At 38.1% G+C, this 22,285-nt stretch overlaps 1 protein-coding gene across 1 annotated transcript; it reads right to left on the reverse strand.

The window, feature by feature from the left end:
* Positions 1–221: 221 nt before the first annotated feature.
* Positions 222–18,653, reverse strand: IL1RL1 (interleukin 1 receptor like 1). Its single transcript, XM_056127755.1, has 10 exons — positions 18,560–18,653; positions 17,152–17,359; positions 16,041–16,215; positions 15,786–15,948; positions 13,981–14,052; positions 11,811–11,952; positions 11,576–11,721; positions 6,709–6,855; positions 5,284–5,451; positions 222–672 (listed from the first exon to the last, which is right to left on the reverse strand). The coding sequence occupies exons 1-10, from the start codon at positions 18,624–18,626 to the stop codon at positions 299–301; spliced, it is 1,662 nt and encodes a 553-aa protein (XP_055983730.1). The 5' UTR covers positions 18,627–18,653; the 3' UTR covers positions 222–298.
* Positions 18,654–22,285: the final 3,632 nt, after the last annotated feature.

A 22,285-nucleotide genomic window follows, 5' to 3' on the forward strand; every position in this document is an offset into this window, starting at 1 on the left:
TGGAGAAAGACCATTCAAGGGAAAGAAACATAAAATAGAGATGGGAGATTGAGCAAAAAAAAATGTTGGGCATTTTTGCATGAACTCAGAATCAGGAAAATAGAAGTGAAGTTACTAGATGAAATCTGAAGCTTTACTCTTCAGGACATTCCTACTTCTCACAAATCCACACCCCTCAGTGTCTACTCCAATGTCTTTATCAAGGACACAATAGCTTAGATTCACAAAACTTTTGCATCTAATCTTGACAATAAGGGTCTGCCCTGATTAGATGCACATCAAAGCATCTAATGGGCACTCAGGGAGACATCACCACACTGGAAGTCTTTGTAGGAAGTTTGCTAGGCAAAGGCATTCGATATCTCACATGCTTCCAGAATTTAGAGTTCAGTGAGCTTCTGTTGGCAATGCAGCCTTCCTTCCACTTGATGGTTCCTTGCATTTTTACAAGGTGCTGGAGGGAATCTTGAAGTTGCCCAAACTGAAGTTCAAGTGAATTACTTAGAGCTTCCATTTCAATAAGAATGACCTTGGCATCATTCTGGATGAGGGAGCAGTGCAAGGCAATTTCCTGTTCATATGCAAACTCTTCACTATGCAGCATCTGAGGAGTCAGAATAAAAATGTGACACCTGCTTTTTCGTATATTATTTTCCACGGCTATAGCAACATCTGGTGAAAAAAAAAAGAGATGGATAAGATTTCCTGTTGTGGCATTTTTAAGTCTCATGCTTACACCATAGCAATTCTGAACTTTCAAAAAGATTATTCTTGCTATGCTCTCCTGTGAGATTCAGATATTAGCCAATTTGTTTCTTCGGCAAGTTGGGCATGTACTTGTTTAATGATGTCTTGGGTTTGAGGCAGATAGGTAGACAGGGAAGGTCCCCTATGCAATGGAACTACTTGGAAGCAATAAAACCAATTAGTCCTAAACCTATCAGGACCTACCCCTTGTGGGCACAGGAATCAAGGTCTGATAAGACCTTTAACTGGCACCAGCACAGACCAGAGAATGCTGCAGTTGGACACACACACCCCTGATTATCCCTCAGAAACGCTCCAGCAGGAGCAAAGGCCTAGGAAGGTATTTTGAAGACTATCTCTATCCTTGGAAACCACCCTAGCAACAAACTCTTATCTAGGTAAAGAAGTGTGGGATAGACCTATAAAAGCCAGCTTGAAGGAAGCATACACATATGCTGCCTGAGCCCATATGCTGTTTGTGTCCCTGTGTCATGGGCAAGTGTATGTGGTAGCCAGTCACATGTGTCTCCCACATCTCCCCTCTTGAGAAATATACTTTCACACCTTCATACTTTAATGTGGGGATGGGCTTCCTTACCTTTGGAGAAGCCTCCTACCCCTTTCTTCAAAACCAAATAAAATCTGATTTTACTTGACTGTTAGTCTTCTCCTGAAATTCTTTTCTGTGAAAAAGGTGAAGGACCCAAGAAAAGCCTGAGCAAGGCTGACTTTCCTTTTCTGCAAAGAGCAATTTCTTGCTCCAACATGAGTCCACAGCTCCCTGAGAAAGCTGATGGTGGGAATTAATTCCCATGCCACATAGAACAAGTGGGCAACAGGTATGGCTTGGTGGCTATGTAGTGGGGCTATTGGAACTTGAGGTCTGTGTCATCCAAGGGCCCATCGCAGACTTTATCAGTCCTAGACTTTCGAGCTAGTCCTGGGGTGGCAACGGTGGATAATGAGAAAATGGCTGTCTCTCTCCTCTCCATTTTTTTAAAATCATGGTAAAAATCAGATTTTTATTTTTAAATAAAAATTCCTTGTTTTCCAATAAAGAAGGCTCTACATAGTAGCTTCACATAAATAAAATAGTGGCATATAATGGGAAATACATTTATAGATCACCCTCACCCATCCTTTCCCCCTTTCTGAAATCCTCTCAATCTTTGGTGAAGAGGATTTTGCACGTGGAGTTTACAAGAAATGTTTCTATGCACTTAGTGTATGGATATTTTGGCACACATGTGCTTGAATTTCTTTAAATTCATATCAAATAATGAAATTGTTAACAAGTAGGGTATGTATACAAACGTACATACATATATATATATTTGGATCTAATTAAGTAGACAAGTGTTCTATCAAAAAGTAGATTATTTTTTTCTGTGAAACACCATGAGGTACAGTTATAGACTTACAAATTTTTGTGCTTGGGTTTCAGTTATACAATGATCAAGTACCCATCCCTCCACCAGCGCCCATCCTCCACCACCATGGGTCCCAGCATCCCTCGTACCCCCCATTCCCCCATCCCACCCTGCCTCTGTGGCAGGGCATTCCCCCTTGTTCTCTCTCTCTTCTTTTGGGTTCTGTGTTTTGCAAGAGAGGCATTCAAGTACCTGGGAATCAGCTTAACTAAGGAAGGAAAGGACCTGTACAAAGAAAACTACAAAACACTACTTCAGGAAATAAAAGAGGACACAAGGAAATGGAAAAATATCCCCTGCTCATGGATTGGGAGAATCAACATTGTCAAAATGACAATACTTCCCAAAGCACTGTACAAATTCAATGCGATCCCTATAAGGATACCCATGACATTCTTCAAAGAAGTGGAGCAAACACTCCTGAAACTTATATGGAACAATAAGCCCCCACAAATAGCTAAAGCAATTCTTGGGAAAAAGAAAATGGGAGGAATCAACCTGCCTAACTTCAAGTTTTACTACAAAGCAGTAATAATTAAAACAGCATGGTACTGGAACAAAGGCAGAGCTGCAGACCAATGGAACAGAGTTGAATATACTGACATCTCCTCCCAAGCATATGATCATCTAATCTTCGATAAGGGGGCAAGAAAAATGAAATGGAGCAGGGAAATCCTCTTTAATAAATTTTGCTGGCAAAACTGGATGGCTACATGCAAAAAGGTGGACTAAGATCTCTGCCTAATGCCATGCACAAAAATAAGATCAAAATGCATTTATGACCTCAACATCAGACCGGAATCCATAAAGTTCATTGAAGACAAAATTGGCAAAACGCTCCATGATATTGAAGCTAATGGTATCTCTCCTCTCCATTTTATGTAAGGTTCATCTTATCCTCTTGGTACTGCCAAGAGTACCAAGGGCAAGATTTTTTGCCCTAGGTTAAACAAGCCCTAACTAAAACAGTATTTTGAGTTTAGTTGGAGAAGAAATTCAAGTTCATTAACTACATCCATTCTTTTAGATCAATGACTTATATGTTTTATTTTCATTTATTTATTTTTCTCATAATGATAGACAATGAACCTGGAACTCACAGATTCAAAGAATGTCCACTACCACAGCTCCCTATTTCTGGTCTCAGTTTATGTGGTTTTAAATGACTCGGGGTTTTAGCTCATTAAAGAATGCTAACTCATGAAACTGTTCATCTGAACTTACTTTTGATAGGCCTATTGGTTCATTTAAGTCCTAAATGCTCTGTTTTAGGGATGGATTTGACTCAAACTAAAAACGTATTGAGGTAGAGCAGACCCAAGGGAGCATTTGTGGTATGGGAACTTCATAGTGATTTCAGTTAGCTCCTGGGTGAGCCTAAAACATATAAAACACTCAGTTCTTATTGTAAAAGGAAAAATAAAACTATGAGAAAAACACCTCAAGCCTTCTCAGATAGCAGCAGCTAAAAATCTGAATTAAGAAAATGAGAGTTAAATAGTGCCAGGGAGAAAGCTAGTGTCAATCTGGTCACACTCAAAGAGACTGACTGAAACATGTATGAAAGAACAGATCATAAACAGTGTGATCAGAGCCAAGGAAAGCAATGTGAGCAGTGAAGAACATTTGATAATACTAGGGTAACTATTACTGTTGTCCTATTATAAGGGTAGGGAAGCAACAGCAAACCCTAAGAAATATATATCACTGTCACTGTCCTCCCATTGTTCATTGATTAGCTCGAGCAGGCCTAGTAATGTCTCCATTGTGAGACTTTGTTGTTACTGTGTTTGGCATATAGAATATGTCACGGGTAGCTTGCCAGGCTTTGCCGTGCGGGCAAAATATTCTCAGTAGCTCGCCGGGCTCTTTGAGAGGGGTGGAGGAATTGAACTCGGGTAGGCCATGTTAACTGCGTGCAAGGCAAAAGCCCCACACGCTGTGCTATTGCTCCAGTCCAAGAAATATATGTAGAGAAGAGCAAACAACAGGAATTCTGACAGAGGAGCCCAGCTCATTGGCATCCACACTCAGACACCCAGACTTGCTTCAACTCCTGCTGCCTCCTCTAACCAGCCTTCCTCTGATGAATTCACAGTGATAAACCACCCCGAGTGAAGATTTCGCCGGATGGATTTGGAGAATCAAAAGCAAGATAATGCACATGAGAAGAAATACACTTTTGTTTTGTTTTGTTTGTTTGTTTCTTTGTTTTGGAAAACCTGGCAGTTCTCAGGCTTACTCTTGGCTTTGCATTCAGAAATCACTCCTGGCAGGGGTCAGGGGACCATATAGGATACCAGAGATCAAACATGGGTGGGCCACATTTAAAGCAAGCACCCTACTGCTATAAATCTCTCTGCTCCTCCAAAATGAATCTTGAGAGCTGGAGAAGCAAAAAATAAGTTTCTTTCTTAATATTAAAAGGCTGAGGAACTAGAGCAACAGCAGGTAGGGTGTTTGCCTTGCACATGGTCGACCAGGGTTTGATTCCCAGCATCCCATATGGTCCTCCGAGCACCACCACACCACCAGGAGTGATTCCTAAGTGCATGAGTCAGGAGTAACCACCTGTGCATCACCCAAAAAAGATATATATATATATATATATATATATATATATATTCAAAGGCTGAGATCTTAAACCTGGGATAATAAACAGATAATAAGAAGATGAAACTACCTATCTCAGAATTTCTGTCCCTAATATTGCACAGCCCAGCCCCGATCCGAGCAGGCTTGGAGATCTCAGCCCCGGGACCCGCATGCCTTTGTTCCTCTGCCGGTACCTTCATGCGTGTGGAGAGTGGTCTCAGCATGGTGGTGGCTGGTTCTGGATATTATCTCATTCCTACTTTGGACAAACCGGCAGGCTACTGTATGTAACCTGCCCACACGGCAGAGCCTGGCAAACTCCCCGTGGCGTACCCAATATGCTAAATACCAGTAACAATGATGGATCTCATTCTCCTAACTCTGAAAGAGCCTTGAATATGGCACTTTTTTAAAAATCTCAGGGCTAGGACAAAGGAGACGTTACTGGGGCCTGCTCGAGGCAATCGACGAATAACAGGATGGTCGTGATCGTGATTGCACACAGTTTTACCTTCTCCAGGTAGCATATCTCTTCCATAAATGCATAAGTTATAGCCACATTTATTTTCAAGAACATCTGGTAGAATCTGATGAACAAAGTACTCCACAGAGTCATTCCTCTTTGGACTACTTTTGTAGTTCCGTGGATAGATAACATAAGCATCATAGAACTTTCCATCTGAAAATGAAAACAAGAAGCAAAACTTTATCACTGAGCTCTTTGGCTTTTAGTAGATGATATTTACCACAATTGGTTATTATCAAATTTTTCTCATTCTTCAGAATATTCTAGAATCCAAAAGATTTGGCAACAATTTATTTTCCAAAACTATACCAGGAGATCACAGTTTTAATCCCAAGTTAATTTTTTAAATTATATTAGACCAAAGAATAGAGAATAGCCAAGAGCCTATCAAGTTTTGTTTAACTTATATTATCAGATTTGATTAATAATTTATTGATAAGTATGTAGTGTCATGAACAAGGCAACTATTGTGTTCATTAGCTGAGTTTTCCCCAAGGGATGTGAAAATGGTGAAGGCTAATATTGTAAAGAAGTTATATTTTTTGTAAAGGAATCAAGTTTTCACAAATCAAATAATTATTCCCTTGTTATATGGACTATTAGGGAAAACTAAATTACATCTGCCTCCAGATAAAAAAAATGGTATTCATCTTTAGTAGGCAGAACTACTTCTTATATGTATTTACATAAACACACAGGTAATATTTTTGTTGTGGGGAAGCAGGGTTTTTATTAAAATACACTTGATTTTCTAGCCTATTCAAATATGGAATAGAGGAACTTTTTTAATGCCTTCATCCATTATGTCTTCTCAATGCACATTTTCCAGAATGTTTAAACCTTTATGGCTTTGGAACATATTCAATTATTAATGGTTTCCTAGAAGCAACATTCCTATTGAGGAATAATTTGAGTTGTTGAAATGAATCTCAGAACTAATACAAGAGACAAATCAGCATAAGGAATGGTCTCTGAGTAGATTAATTTTCTGATAGCAGGTTCGCAAACAAAAGGTGATCTGTGCAAAGCTATTATAGATTACTAGAATCAGAAAGATTTATAAGGTATAAGATTATAAGATGCTTTTCATGCATGCATGCAGCTGACGTTAATTGGATCTCTGGTATCACATGGTTCCCAAGATCTCTGGGTGCACCTTGATTGGGTCCTGGAGAACTCTGAGCACTCTTAGGGTCACCCCCCAATTAATTCCTGGCACTGCACGGCTGTGCAGTTTCATATCCTTAGCTCTTGCATTGAACTCCAGCCTGATTGGCTGAGAATGAGAAGATCCTCTGGGAATCCTGAGAACTTCTTGGGAGAACCCCAAAAGGAAAAGAACAGAACAAGTACTCAACAACCCCTATCAGATCTTTACTTTTGAAGAAAAACTTGGAACTTGCAACTTACCATTCCTAATTTTGTAAGGTCTAATTATGTCTCTCCAGAGCAGAATAACCTCAATCCAGAACACTTTGAGCATTATCACCAAAATAATGATTAGCATTAACAATGTAATAAATCCTGTAAGTATGTAGTAAGTGCTTTGATGATCGACTATTAAAAAGATAGGAGGATAAAAATTATGATTATTGTTATTACTAAAATGAGGAAAATTAAACAAATATGGGGTTGTTTATTTCCATTAGGAGTATATCGGAGTCAGATAGACATGACTACTTGGAATTTCACAACTGATTTGTAAATCAGTAAACAGATATTTAGTAAGCCCCTACTCACACCAAGGCACCTGGTTAGGTATTTTAGGGAATTCTGGAAGCTTAAAGAGACATAAGGACACATGTAGGCTAAGTTAAACAGAAGTTTTGTAAAAGCATGATTGTAGCTGGCAGAGATTTTCTTGCTCTGTGCTGGAATGAGCCATGATTTCCTTTAGGAAATCATTGAAGGAAGGGGAAGAAATAGAGAGCTGCAAAGAAGGCTGTGTACTCCCAGCAATAGAGGAAGCCAGTGGTGAAAGTACAAAGATAGAAGCATAATTTATGAAGTCATCCTATTTGGAAGTTAGAGGATAATATAGTTAGAAATATGTTTTGGGGCTTGATTCTGACAAGACTCAAAGCTCCTGCTGGTGAAAAGTCACTTTCCTCTTATTGTGAAGGTTATCAGAGTCATTGAAGAATGCTGAGTTGGGTGTTAAAGAATTTTTTTTTCCTTTTTGAATCGCCCCTGTCACTGGCAATGCACAGGGGTTATTCCTGGCTCGGCACTCAGGAATTACTCCTGGCAGTGCTCAGGGGATTATATGGGATGCTGGGAATCAAACCTAGGTTAGCTACGAGCAAGGCAAATGCCCTACTCGCTGTACTATCACTTCAGCCCTAAAGAACTTTTTAAAGTAGATTTCAAGCAAGATAAACACGACAGGATGAATGGCATGTTTCTGTGGAAAGAGACAGTGACTATTCAGAATGGGAAGGGAACTTTCTGTAGTGCTTGATGTGAAAGATAAGAAGCGTTCAAACTTATATAATAAAAGGAGAAAGTAGTATATGATCCTGGAATAGGAAATATAATAAAAGGAAAAAAATCAACAGATCTTGAAGATGTATCTGAGTTTGATGACATAGAAAATCAGATAAGAAATAGAATATGAAGAAGTCAAGTTACTAGATTTAATGTCCTACACACTTGCTTCTCTTAGTGTGAATATTATTTAGACATTATTGAGCTTTCTTGTGCTCAGTGTTTTACTTTGTACATATGAAAATGATCCCTATCTGCAAACACTTATCTAGATACATTCAAATTCAACATACTAACTCTGTTCATTAGTTGCATGTTTGGCATTTAACTTTATTTTCCTACTTAGAATTGTTAGCTATTAATTTGGGCTGGAGTGATAACACAGTGGATAGGGTGTTTGCCTTGCACTCAGCCAACATGTCCGACCCGAGTTTGATTCCTCTGCCCCTCTCGGAGAGCCTGGCAAGCTACCTAGAGTATCTCGCCCGCACAGCAAAGCCTGTCAAGCTACCTGTGATGTATTTGATGTGACAAACACAGTAACAAGTGTTGCAATGGAGACGTTACTGGGCCCGCTCAAGCAAATCAACGAACAACTGGAGGACAGTGGCAGTGACAGCTATTCATTTAAAAACAGTCTCACAGGTGAATGAATAGGAAGAACCACTAGTGAGATTTTATTTTCACCTGAAGTCTGAAAGCATGAGCTCCTAGTTTTTGACAGAGTTCGTAAATTCAGCTCCCCAAGTTCCTTGTAGTTTGAAATTAAGAGCTACCAAATTTATGTGATTCAATGTGAACATAGAAAAACCATGAGTGGGACTGGATAGCAAGTGGGTAGGGTGTTTGCCTTGTATGCCGCCAATCTGGGTTCAATTCCCAGCATCCCATATGGTCCCCTGAACACCACCAGGAGTAATTCCTATGTGCAGAGCTAGGAGTAACCCCTGAGCATCACCGGGTGTGACCCAAAAAAGGGGGGAAAAAAACATGTGTAGGGGAAGAGCTTCTTGTCTGGATTGTAACAAATTTAAATGATAATTTCTCCCTAAGTCACTGTCACTGTCACTGTCACTGTCCTCCCGTTGTTCATCAATTTATTGGAGCAGGCCCAGTAACATTGTGAGACTTGCTACTGTGTTTGGCATATCAAATACATCATGGGTAGCTTGCCAGGCTTTACTGTGCGGGCGAGATACACTTGGTAGCTTGCCGGGCTCTCTGAGAGAGGCGGAGGAATAGAACTCAGGTCCTCCCTAAGTAAAACATTTTAATCATATAACACTCCCAGTCACTGTTCCAAAATATCCACTTGGAACACATGCTGAATACCTGTATTTCTCTTGGGGATTGTTGTGAGGTTCTTAAGAATATGGCTGGCAGGAAGAAGTTGTTCAAGACATTAAAGTAGATTGAAGCTCAAGAACTTTTTAAATGTTAAGGACCTTATAAATGCATGAATGTATTTGTATGTGATTGCTCTTATGTACTTTTTGTAAGTGCTCAAAATGGGGATAAGCTTGGCTGAATTCTGGTTTTCTGAATATAGTACTTGACAGTTACTTAACCTCTCTCTGCTCGTTTCCTTAGCTACAACATTAAGAGATAGTCACGATATCTTCCTCTTGGAATATTCAGAAAATGAACACTAAGTTTAGTGGAAAATCATTACACAGGTTGTGGTACATGAATAAATGTGCGCTATTATTATATTATTATTATGAGTATCAAATATTTATTTAGTATTATTGGTAACAGGGAAACATAGGCTTTCAATGTTTTTGTTCATAAAATTCAAGACAGTGATGTAATTTATTTTATTTTATGATTATAAAGAAATGAATTCATTGTAATAAATCAATAGTAGAAACAATTTTTGTTTAATTACAGCTGATGGAACAATATGCTCATATTGATTTGAAAAAAAGTGGATGAAAAGCAGAACATGTAAATAAACAGAAAGGAACAAATTCATCAAGTGTATGTAATGTGAGAACAATTCAAACACACGGCTATCCGATAACATTTGAAAAATGACAATATAAGCCAAGCATAACTTGAAGGATGCAGTGGTAGGGCTGGGCGCGGAGTGTGGATTCTTCAATCCTCAGGAATCCACCATGCCCTTAACCACTGATACTGTCCTAATATAACAACTTCATGTGGTTTACATGTCCTAGGTGACAGTTATAGTAGATGGATTTTTGATGATCCACAGAACACAGTCTCATTTGAAATCATTGATAGCATTGTGATTGTTTTAGAAGACTAACAATTTAGTGATTAACATCAGAATTAAAAACACACAAATTCCAAGTACTACCTTATTGGTGATCTACTTTCTACTCATCCAGAAGCATTTTAATTTTATATAATGCTGTACCTCTATATGTTTATCCAAATTCATACAGGTAGTACTCTCTATGTCAGGGTGTAATGTGAGAATTTAACTCTCCCACTAGCTATTTGATAAGCACCTCAAATTATTTCCAAGAAATTTTACATGGAGGGACAAAGGTAAAAATATCTTATTTTTATGACATATATGCCTCTTATCCTTCTTCTAACTTCTAAGTGCTTCTTCTAACATGTCTCATTCTCAACATCCAGCAATTTGAGAGAGTAGCATGTGCTCAAGAAGGAGATTGATGTTAAAATATTTGGATGATATTGATGCATATAGTCACATACCACACAGGGGTAGGAGGAAGGAGAAGTCTGTCCTTACGAACTCAATTGTGTTTTAACTGATTCATTTAATGTTGACTGGGTATGATGAAAGTTAAAGGAACAATGACTTCATTGCTGTTTGGAATTCTTTATGATATATACCTTTGTTGCCAACACTTTCAAAGGCAGATCACTCTCCCTCCGGTGCTGTCATGCACCACCAATATTTGTGAAAAGACTGTTATATGGCAAAAGAGTCTGAAAATAATCTGTTACAAGGTATTAACTTCATATTTTGCCACATTTGCATTTCAATTTTATCAAATTATGGTGAAGTGATTAAAAACAATCCAGATTCAGAAAAAAATAATCTTTAAAAGGCTAAAAACAATTTTGCCACTCTAACACATGAGGAAAGTTACCCAACAAGAATAAATATAAATTATTTTGTTAAATAATCAAACTACAGAAGCAGAAATTAACCAAAATGGTCTGCCCTGAGCCCAAAGTTGTTTGCTTTAATGTATTAAATACAACCAATAAATAAATTGGCTGAACCAACTTAACAGACTTTACATATTACAAAGTAGCATCCAAGATGCATGTCCTACTATTATGGGAATTGGTATATCACATCTTTGTCTACTTCACCAGTCTCAACAACTAAATTTGTGTTCTTGTGGCAAAAGATGCTATGAAAAGAAACAAGTTTATAATGTGACCTAATGGTTATAAAGGGTATCGAAATAATATAGTCACAGTTTACTGTCATGTTTTCCTTTGCAGTCAGTGAGACCAGTGAGTTAAGAGACCTAAAAAGCTGAAGCATTGCCAAGGAAGCATTTGGGCATTGAAGAGGAATCTAGTGGGGAGAGCAGGGAGATGGAGAAGGAAGTTGGGGAGCAGCAACAGTAAGGCAAACAGACAGAGTATTAAGAAGACTGTAGTGTGATAGGTCAGTTTCTCAGGAGGAGCAAACCTAATGGGCTAAGTCATTTCTGTGGTCTCGATGGATTCCTCCTGGAGCCATTCTCCAACACACGGGTCTCTAAGAAAATAATTTCGGCTAACAGTTAATAGAGAGAAAAATTGGGTGGTCAAGGCCTAAAACACTTCTTACTTGGTTTCTTCTCCCTCAATCTTATGGTGCGATATCTCAGCCCACGCACATTCGAAGCCAGGCACTCATATTTCAGCAATAAATCCTCTTCTTTTACATCAACTATTCTTAAATCTTTTTTCATACAGGTCATATTATTGCTGGAACTAAGAAAGCAGGATGTTACTTTCGATGCTTACTTCATAGTTACAAATTATGAGAAGAAGAGGATATTTTGACTTTAATATAAAAATACCTTTCATATTTCTCTTGTCCCTCTTGAAATCTGGCTTTACTGAAGTTCTTGATATCACTTGAGTTCACATACCACTTCACAACAGCCATGGACCAAGAGTTTCTCCCAAAGCAAGCAGTGCAATTTAGTTGTATTGTTCCTCCTACATAGGAAGAAAGAAAAACACCAAGTAGTTCTTCATAGAACATTTAATTAATTCGAAAAAAAATGTTGAATAACTAGTATGTGAAACTATTTATTTTTAACCCCTCATCTTTAGCACTATAGTCATTCGGCCCTCATTTCCTGCTTCCCTCCCCAATTATGTTATTTCACAACTGTAAAGCTTGAAGATCAAACCTCCTTCTCCTCCTGCCTTCTTCATCTTCTGAAGCAAGAATCAAAGAAGCATATGACTGATCTTACCAGTCCTAAGTTATAAAATCGCCCTTTCCTATCTGAGAAAGATCAGATTCTCAGAAGAGAACTGGAATTTCTAACCGATCTAAACCACAGCTCTCGCCACCCTCTGAATTCTCTTCATCCTTATAGAAACTGCCTTTGGAGGGGGAAAGGTGCTTGATCAGGTTAGGCTAGAATCCCACTGCTTAATCTCACAAGAATATTCAGGATTACACACAACTCCTTTATCTCATGACCTCCTTCTCTCAGTGCTATAAACTGCAGTAGGCATTACAGGGATTCCTTGCTGAGCATCTCTTCTTGCTAGGAACCAGTTTACCAAGTGGCCATATAAAGAGAATGAGGAGTTCAGGGTCTCTGGGGAAGTAAGATAGGTGGGGGTGGCAGGGAGCAATGAGCATGTTCCCATAGAAAGATTGACAAGGTACTAGGAGAGTATCAAGGAAAAAAATCACAGCAGGAGCAGAACTGCCATCTGCACAGTATAACTCAAATCCCTGGATTTGATCAGATCCAGGCACTGTGCAGGCCCTCTCTAGCAGGAAAGCAGGAGGATTTTTAGAGATGAATTTGAGCATAATGATGGGAGATGAAAAGAAGAAAAAAGAAGCGAGGCAGGGTGGTAGGGAGAAGGGGGTGGAAAAGAATATGGACCTAGTGCAGATCAGTGTTAACAGCCATAACACAGTCAGTGTGATAGACACTGAAGCATGAAGTGTCATGTGATAGCATGAAGATATAAAGTTGATTACTAAGAATATTAAATTTCGCGGCTGGAGCGATAGCACAGCGGGTAGGGCATTTGCCTTGCATGCGTGCAACCCAGGTTTGATTCTCAGCATCCCATATGGTCCCCTGAGCACCACCAGGAGTAATTCCTGAGAGCATGAGCCAGGAGTAACCCCTGGGTATTGCGGGTGTGACCCCAAAATTAGAAAAAATTAGAATATTAAATTTCACTATGGGAACTGGGAAAGGTGTATGGTTAGAGCCAGAAAAATGTCTGTTCTTTCCACTTTAAACCATTGGTTATCCATGAACTTGGAAACATCACTGATTTTAATTAAGTATCTCCAAGACTAATGTGGGGCTCATTCTTCAAGTTTGTGTTCTCCCTTGAACAATGTATCTCACTTCCTTGTCTCTGTTTCTTTGATTGCTTTTTCTACTCCGGAGAAGCCTGTGTGTTCTCTCTTGAACATATATTCCTCTCTTTCTCTCCCCTCAGGTCTTTCTAAGTAATTTCAATTAAAATATTATCACGGTCACGGTCCTCCCATTGTTCATCGACTTGCTTGAGTAGGCCCCAGAAACGTCTCCATCATGAGACTTGTTACTGTGTTTGGCATATTGAATACATCACGGGTAGCTTGCCAGGCTTTGCTGTGCAGGCAAGATACTTTCGGTAGCTTGTCAGGTTCTCCGAGAGGGGCAGAGAAATCGAACCTGACCAAGCCGGGTTGATTGCCAAAAAAAAAAAAAAAAAAAAAGGGAGAACAGTACTTACTGTACAGCAGTGAAAATAAAATGAGATAGCACATAGAAAAACATCAGCCATGAATTACAAAATGCAATATAAATGCCAATGTTACCCATTTCCAGGGCCACACATTGCTGACATAATAACTGACCAGTGTGGATGCCTCCACAAGTAGAATTACTCATTTAATCTTCAAGTTTCACAGTGTGAATTATCTGACCCACACTGGGTAATTTATAGAAGGCACTTCTGAAAGAATTTTCCAAGCAATGCTTAAACATTACTTACCAATTTCTACTTCCTTTGTTTCATTTTTTGCAGGTGCTAAAATTTCTGGGTACATAATTAAACCAGGTTTTTCTTAAAACAAACAAAATAGATAATGTAAATATTAAAGAAACATTGGACAATCATAAAGCTTGCATTTTTTAATTTCTATCTTATTTTAGAAAGGTTTCATACATTTTCCTGAAAGTGACCCATGCGATAAATATCCTCACACAAACAAAAAGCATTCAAATAATGTTTTTGTTGCTACCTGTCATGTGCTTTGATGTTTGCTATTCTCTTTGCTATTCCTAAAAGAAATATATGTCCAATTTCTGACATTAATTATATTACCCATCAGTTGTTAGAAAGCCACAACTCGACAACACTACAGGAAAGAATATTTCAAAAATCACCTGAAAAATATTCACGTTCAGAATCCCAGGGATGTGGCTTAGCAGAAGTGTACATACCTTATAAGTGTGAGATGAGGACCTTAGTTTGATTCCTTGTACCACACACACACACACACACACACACACACACACACACACAGAATTTTGCTTGCATCCTCCCACAGTATGGTTCATCTTAAGTGTGGAGCAAGCATAAAACCCAACCCTCAAAACTGTTTTCTTTTCTTCAATATCACTTTGTGCTAAAAAAAAATCTGCTATATATACAGGTACTCCTTTATCTTAGTATAGATCAAGCTATACTCAGTGGAGTCTTCCTTCTAGACTTGATACACTTGATAATGAAGTGCTTTCTTGGTAACAAACATAGATGATTAAATATATTTGTGGAAAAAAATAATTTGCCATTAAGAGAATGACCACCAGTCAAGAACTTAAGGTTATTGATGATGTTGTCTAAAGCATTTCAAGCCAGAACTGAAAATAACTCCATAATATATCTGAATCCTTTCTCTTTTTTACTGTGTGTGGATGATGGTAGGTGAGGGAAGGTCTGCAATGCAATGCCTGAGGGTTGGGGGAGATGTTGAAGTCCTGGTCAGAAATTCTGGCCTGAGAGGGACATGAAGTCCCTCTGTTTCAAACGCTAGGTCTCATGCATGCATGAAAGGCATGCACTCCATCCCTTTGAACCGGAACCCCAAATCTCCAAATTCTTTTTCCAAACCTTCTCACTAAACTTCTAACCCAGTTAGTTGTATAAACAATTATTTTTTTTCTATTTACAGAATCCGTCACATTAAATTGGGAGATGAAAACTTACATTACTCTCCAAAGTTGCATTACCATGCATTGCCCTGCCCCCACTACAAAAGAAGTCAATTAGCACCCAGAACATGTTATCTTTATAAAATTTAGAAAGAAAAGAACAGATCTGGTCTTGGGTTTCCTCTGATGTATCTTAAATCTTGATAGTGCATTTTGAAAATATCTTAGTACCACAGTAGGGAATATGTAAGATAAGATGAGAAGGAGGAAGGATAAGATAAGAGAGAAGATAAGAGAGAAGAGAGAAGGACAAGGGCTGGCAAGTTTGTGCAACAGGTAGGGCACTTGCCTTGCACATGCCTGACCCAGGTTCAATTCCCAGCATCTTTATCTGGTACACAGAGAACTGTCAGGAGTAATTCCTGATTGCAGAACCAGGAGTAACCCTTGAGCACCATTGGGTAAAGGTCCAAAACCAAAGAAAGAGAGGAGGAGGAGAAGAAAGTGGAGGAAGAGAAAAAAAACAAGTAGAGGAGGAGGAGGACATGAAGGAGGAATTGCAAGATAATCAACTAGAAAGGCACAATTACTCCCATATATCTTTCTCCCAAATAGTCTGTTCTATTAAATTCAGTAACTTACCTTCAAATTTGAATAAAGTTGTTGCTGTCACAGTGTAATTTACTCCATTTTCATTGTGTATAAATTTACATGTGTAGTCACCTGTGTCCTTGCTAGTTGCATCCTCAATAAACAAATAATTAAGGTGTGCATGGTACCTTGGTCCTTGAAGAGTTTTACAATTCTGAAATGAAGAGTCTCATTTTAAGTAACTATCTACTTGTGACCTATGTTAATTTTGTAATTCTCATCTGTATCTCCAAATGTTACTTTTACCTTCAGCCACTCAATGGGTGCAGTCCAATTGAACATTTTAATTGTAGGACAAGATATTCTGGAGTCTTTTTCTGATCCAGTTGTTAGGTGATATAACAGCTGATTTGGAACATTGCAACCTGGTTTTTTTTCATATATGGTGACATTTACATAACCAGTCTTATTAGTGGTAGGGCTTGTAAAATAATTCAAACATTAAAAGTTACTTAGTATTATGAAGCAACTCTATTGAACTGTTAATATTTTATTTTTAAATAACACATTTATCTATTTTTTCTTATTAAAAACTGATCATCAAAATTTCTAGTTTTAAAAATTTTAGTACCTTTGAGATTTAACATAATCCCTCTCACACCAAAACATTATCTTCCTTTTTTTGTTTGTTTTTTACACAATGCACCTGCTGTAATGGCAGGAACCTGATAGAATAAAAGTAAATCGTATTTACTGTGCCTACTATGTACCATTCATAGATACTTAATTTTACTCACATAACAATGCTTTAAAGTGGGCTATAAAATTAGATGCATTTTACAAAGAAGGATATTGGATAGAGAAATACTTTGCATGACACAGCTATTGACAGAGGATGAATTTGAAACTATGAGTATCTCTTCATGAACCAAGTATGACAAAAACCAAAACATTCAATAATTTATCTGGAGAGTAAGTAATTTATAGACATGATATCTCATGTACCTTGTCACTTATCTCCCCATTTTAAGATAATTGACTTTTGACACCTCTCTAAGGCTGTCCTGATATACAATGAGATTATTCCTTTGTGCTGATTTGCTTTGACTAACTGCCAAAAGTAAATAGACTCAATTCTCTCTGCCACTAGAAAACTAAGGTTTTGTGTGTGTGTGTGTGTGTGTGTGTGCATGTTTCCCATAATTGATCTATAAATTAGTTTCTGAATTTTACATCCAAACAATTCATAATCACCTACATCTCCGATGAATGGTGTTCCTGAAAGCACTCTTTTGTTCAAAACATTTTATAAATTCAACTCTTTCAGAAAAGTCTAGAAAGAAAGTGAAAGCTCCTCAGACTATCAACATTAAAGAAAAGTAACTAGGCCCAGAGATCACAGTGACTGTTTAGATACCTTCTGACAATGCAAGTATAGGTTCCAGTATCACTGACTTCAGCTGGGAGGAACTTAAGATATTTCCCTGAGGCAAATACACGGTTTGTTTTCTGAGTGCTGATATTTGTATTGTTTTTTGTATAATACCACTCCACAGGGGAACGAGATGACCTTCTAGAACATGGCACAATCAATGCCTCCTTTTCCAGTCCCTTGTATTCTGTAGCTGCAAATAAAAGAAAAGCATATAAATATGTTCCTGAAATGATTGTATCAAGCTGTGGCATTCTAGTTAGAAGCCTGTTATGCAAGTTGATGAATAAGCAAATGACAAAGCTCTTTTGGGGGAAGGAGAGAAGATGCCTCATAAGCAAAGTTCTGAGAACCCTAGAGGTGCTGCCTGGAACCTCCAGGGGAAAAAAAAATCAGCAATACCTGGAGAGTTAGGAGATGTAAGGGTTCAAGCAGGGGTCCTTGCCCATGCAAGTGTGTGTCCCCGACCACTGAAATATCTCCCAGTCCCCATAAGATCCATGGCATAGTCTAAAGGGGATCATTTATTGATGAATTAATTTGAAGTGAAATGTCCTACACTGCTCCAGCAGAAACACAGTCATGACTTACCCACACAAAATAAGCTATCAGTCTCCAAATCCCATAACCTACTGTGTATAGGCTCCATCATACATTTTTTATATTAAAACATTTTTTAATAGTGAGACATCATGAGGTACAGTTGCAGACTTACACATTTTTGTGCTTGGGTTTCAATTATACAATGATCAACTACCCATCCCTCCACCAGTGCCCATTTCCCACCATCACGGATCCCAGTATTCCTCCAACCCCCCATCCCACCCTGCCTCTGTGGCAGGGCATTCCCTTTTGTTTTGTTCTCTCTCTCTCTTATTGGGTGTTGTGGTTTGCAAAAGAGGCAATGCGTGACAATCATCCATCATACATTTTGCTGCATTGAATATAACACACTAAACCAATAAGCATAGATTGGCATAGATTTATTAAGAAGAATTTTCACATATATGTATACATATATATGAAATATACATATACTTCATATATTATAAATATAATGCATTGGTTTTTATATGAGAGCACTCAAAATTCACATATAAATATATGAACATATTTATATATTATTCAAAATATTCATATATTATTCAATATATTAATATATTCATATGCTATTATGTTATATTTTATGATGAATATAATTATTTCTTTATATTGAATATATAAAAGTATATGAATTTCATATACAAAAATTTTTCTTAATAAATCTATGCTAACATATATTATTATAGAGTGTAAGTGAATTTTTCAAACTGGAAATGGACAGTTTAAAACATTATACACATTCTTGTAATAAGTTAATTAATTTTAAAATTCAGTAAAAAATAATACTTACTAAATAATACTGAAGCTGTTGTGAAAGGTATAAGACCTGTTAGAATTGCCAGTATCTGAAGTCTCATTTTCAGGTTATCTATGTAGAACAGATATTAATAATGACCTATGGAGATTATTCCAGTTGGATTGCTGACATCTGGTAGTATAAGTTTCATCCAGTCCACTAATGGTGCTTCCTAAGACTTACAGTTGGAAAGAATTGTCAGAGATTTTATAGAAAAATAATTCATACAAAATATAAGCCAGATGTTGATAGTCATAACCTGTACATGTTCCATAACCCCCAGAAGAGAAAATCAATCAACAGGCTTCTGTCATGAATGCACATGCCTAATGAGAGCATTGTTGCTATGGAGCACTGCATAGAATCCTCCAGAACTTTGGGCCATGTGGGCCCTCCCAGGAATTGTATTGATTTTTGTCTCATGAGACTGTACTAGTAAGTTTAATGATTCGCAAAGAAAATGAGTTTGTATTTTTGAAAATAATCACTATATCACTGTCATCCCATTGTCCCTCGATTTACTTGAGCAGGGACCAGTAATGTCTCTATTCCTCCCAGCCTGGGATTTTAGCAGCCTCTCCTTACTCGTCTTTCCCAACAATTGGAGGCTCTTTCAGGGTCAGGGGAATGAGACCTGTTATCATTACTGTTTTTGGCATAAATTGGATATGCCATGGGGAGCTTGCCAGGCTCTGCCTGTGCGGGTGGGATACTCTTGGTTGCTTGCCAGGCTCTCTGATATATATATATGTATATATATATATATATATGTATGTATATGTATATATATGTATATTTCTCTCTATGATTTGTTGCCTACTATCTGAACCGCATCACATATAGTGTAGTAATTATGGAAAATGGGTAGGAAGTGCCTTATGATGTGTTGTGCGGCTGCAAAGCTGCCATGCAGTCCGGAATGTGCCCTGGAATATGGTGGCAATTGGGTAGTGGAGGTTCCGTTGCTAGGACTGGGTCCTTAGAGGCATGGAGGGTTCTCACCCGCCCCACTCTGGGGCGCCTCAAGTAAAAACAGCCTGGTGCAGAGTCCCCTCAGAGTCTCCTTCTCTCCCTGACTCCTTGGTACTCTGCTAGTGGGAGATCCTTGACTTTGATCCTTCACGTTCTCCTGTCTCAGAACCCGGCAAGTCCTCATCATGCTTGAATGCATCTCCATCCATGTTGGCCAGGCTGGTGTCCAAATTGGCAATGCCTGCTGGAAGCTCTACTGCCTGGAACACGGCATCCAGCCCAATGTCCAGATGCCCATAATAAAAACCATAAAATTCAACAAGCAATAAAAAATGTAATGTCAATATTATTAATGCTAATATGAAACTGCAGGCATCCACACAGGCTAGCAGTCACACAAGAAGGCACACAGAACCCTGCAAAGAACAAATGTGAAGAGTCATTTCTTAAAGACAACTGAGCTATCACAGAAATTGACAAATAAAAAGCAATAACCAAAGTATTTCTATATACCACCCCAAACCCTCAAAAACCTTCTCCTAGCCCTAGCCTGTTCTCAGACTTAGAAAAGCTTTGTGTGAATAGTTAATTCAAATTTATTGCTTATTTCTTTCAGCAAAAGAATTGTCACTGTCACTGACCTCCCGTTGTTCATCGATTTGCCGAGCAGGCCCAGTAACATCGTGAGACTTGTTACTGTGTTTGGCATACTGAATACATCATGGGTAGCTTGCCAGGCTTTGCCGTGAGGGTAAGATACTCTCGGTAGCTTGCCAGATTCTCCGAGAGGGTTGGAAGAATCGAACTTGGGTTGGCTGTGTCGGCCACATGCAAGACAAACGCCCAATCCGCTATGCTAGCAATCTAGCAAAATAATTATTCACCTATATATCTTTTTTTCTCAAAAAAAAAAACATCAGGAAGCAATGGAAGCAACATAAAGTACCAATGTATAAATAAATACAACAGTCTCTAATATCTTTCAAGAAAGCAGGTTACCTATGAATAGGTTTCCTTTAATGTGTATGGAAAACTTCTCACTACAAACTTTAGGTATATAAATGGTGCTTACCCAAACTTCAGGATAGAAGGAAATAAGTTCCCAGTTGAGTGACTAAGCTAAGAGAAGACTGCAGTTGTGGAGCTCTCTCTTCCAGAGTCCTCCCTTACAGTCACATCCTTTTATATCAAAGGGGGTCATTGGAAGACATCCTGTATTTCAGCCACTCCACCCACCCTGAAATTTGATTTGGGGCCAAAATTTGTGACTTTTGGAAAATGCTAGTGCATCATGTACCAAGAATTTTTGACCCTTGTGCACAAATATTTATACATAAGGACAACATTTACCAATCCCATTAAAGGAAGTCACCAACCCACCTCCTCAGCGTCAGCATCAGTTTCTAAAACTGAAAGCTAGTTGTTTATTGCACTCATTACTTTGATTCTAAGTGATCTTGAAGTTTTGGAACTGTAAGGGGCTGCACCTCCAGATGTTCCTTGAGTCTCTGATAATAGGGTGGGGGAGAGTTACTAATTAGGTGGGCTCAGCTAGTTAGAGCAAATTTCATGTAAAAGTTTCAAGAGCAGAAACGAGAAGCAATGAGAAGATGTAGATTTTTATGGGGCTTGTAAATGTCCTGTTTTGGTACTGAATATGATGCAATCTCCTCCTTAGACCCAGTCCAGCTTCTCAGATTTCAGTCTCTGGACAGATTCAAGTTTGGATAAGAGGGAAGTTTCTCTAAGGAATTCAGAGAAATAGAGGGGAACATGAGTAAGAATGCTTCTTCAAAGTGAGTAACAACACAAATCATAATCTTCAAATCGTGGGCTCCACGTAGAACAAAATATTAGTTGCAAATTTTTGGTGTAGCTATGAATAGCTGGTATGACTCTATTATGAGTAATTTTTTTCCATTTTCAAAATAAATATATTTCACAAGGCTGCAGGAAATAGACAAAGGGTAAATGCATCAGACTCTAATAAAACGCTAGAAAGTTGATAGAGAATATTGAAGAGAAGAGGTTGGTAGAAAATTCTCAACAATCCTGAATGAAATATGATTTGTCATTGGTTGTTGTTTTGAGACAATAAGATACAGTCCTTTGAAGGAAAACGGTAAAGCCGAGAGTGAGAACAGGGAAAAGCTCTCTCCAGGATATGCTCCAATCCCACGTGAAACAGAAGAAGAGTCTGCAAATCCCTGACAGAAACAAAAGACCCTGAATTTGGAAAGGCACCTCACAAATTGAGGCAAAATATGAGCGGACAGGCGCGCGCTCACAAACGTATCTCAAAGTCCCCCGGAGCTCATCAGTGAATGAAAAAAGAGCCATAACAGATCCAAGAGGGTCCGTGATAAAAAGAGAGATACCTAATGTATTTTATTCATACATGATATATAGAGAAAACAATTACAAGATAATCTAAATAATTCAAAATTAAGCTTTTGGACTGAAAGAACAATTAATTATTAAAAATGAAAGGGAACGGGAAAGAAGCAGGTAAATTAAGAAAAAGGGGAAAATGTATATTGACGGATAAAATAGAATTTTCAGTAATCAACTTAAAGTAACACATATAAATGTTAATTTTTAAAGACACACACCTAGAACTTATGTAATGATACAATTAAATATTAACACTTTTTTTTAACGAAAAAAGGAATATCTGATTTCCTTTAAACCCTTAAGTCTCTTCTTTATAGAGAACTAAATAATTTAATAATATAACTAGTACTGTTA

The sequence above is a fragment of the Sorex fumeus genome, unplaced genomic scaffold (assembly GCF_029834395.1).
Source record: "Sorex fumeus unplaced genomic scaffold, SorFum_2.1 ptg000006l, whole genome shotgun sequence".
In the NCBI taxonomy this organism is placed as follows: Eukaryota; Metazoa; Chordata; class Mammalia; order Eulipotyphla; family Soricidae; genus Sorex; species Sorex fumeus.

Coding starts and splice junctions, on each gene's coding strand:
- IL1RL1 (XM_056127755.1), bottom strand. CDS start 18,626: ATGAGACTTCAGATACTGGCAATTCTAACAGGTCTTATACCTTTCACA. Junction 17,360..18,559: donor AACAGCTTCAGTATTATTTA/GTAAGTATTATT, acceptor TTTTATTTGCAG/CTACAGAATACAAGGGACTG. Junction 15,949..16,040: donor CACCCATTGAGTGGCTGAAG/GTAAAAGTAACA, acceptor TCTTCATTTCAG/AATTGTAAAACTCTTCAAGG.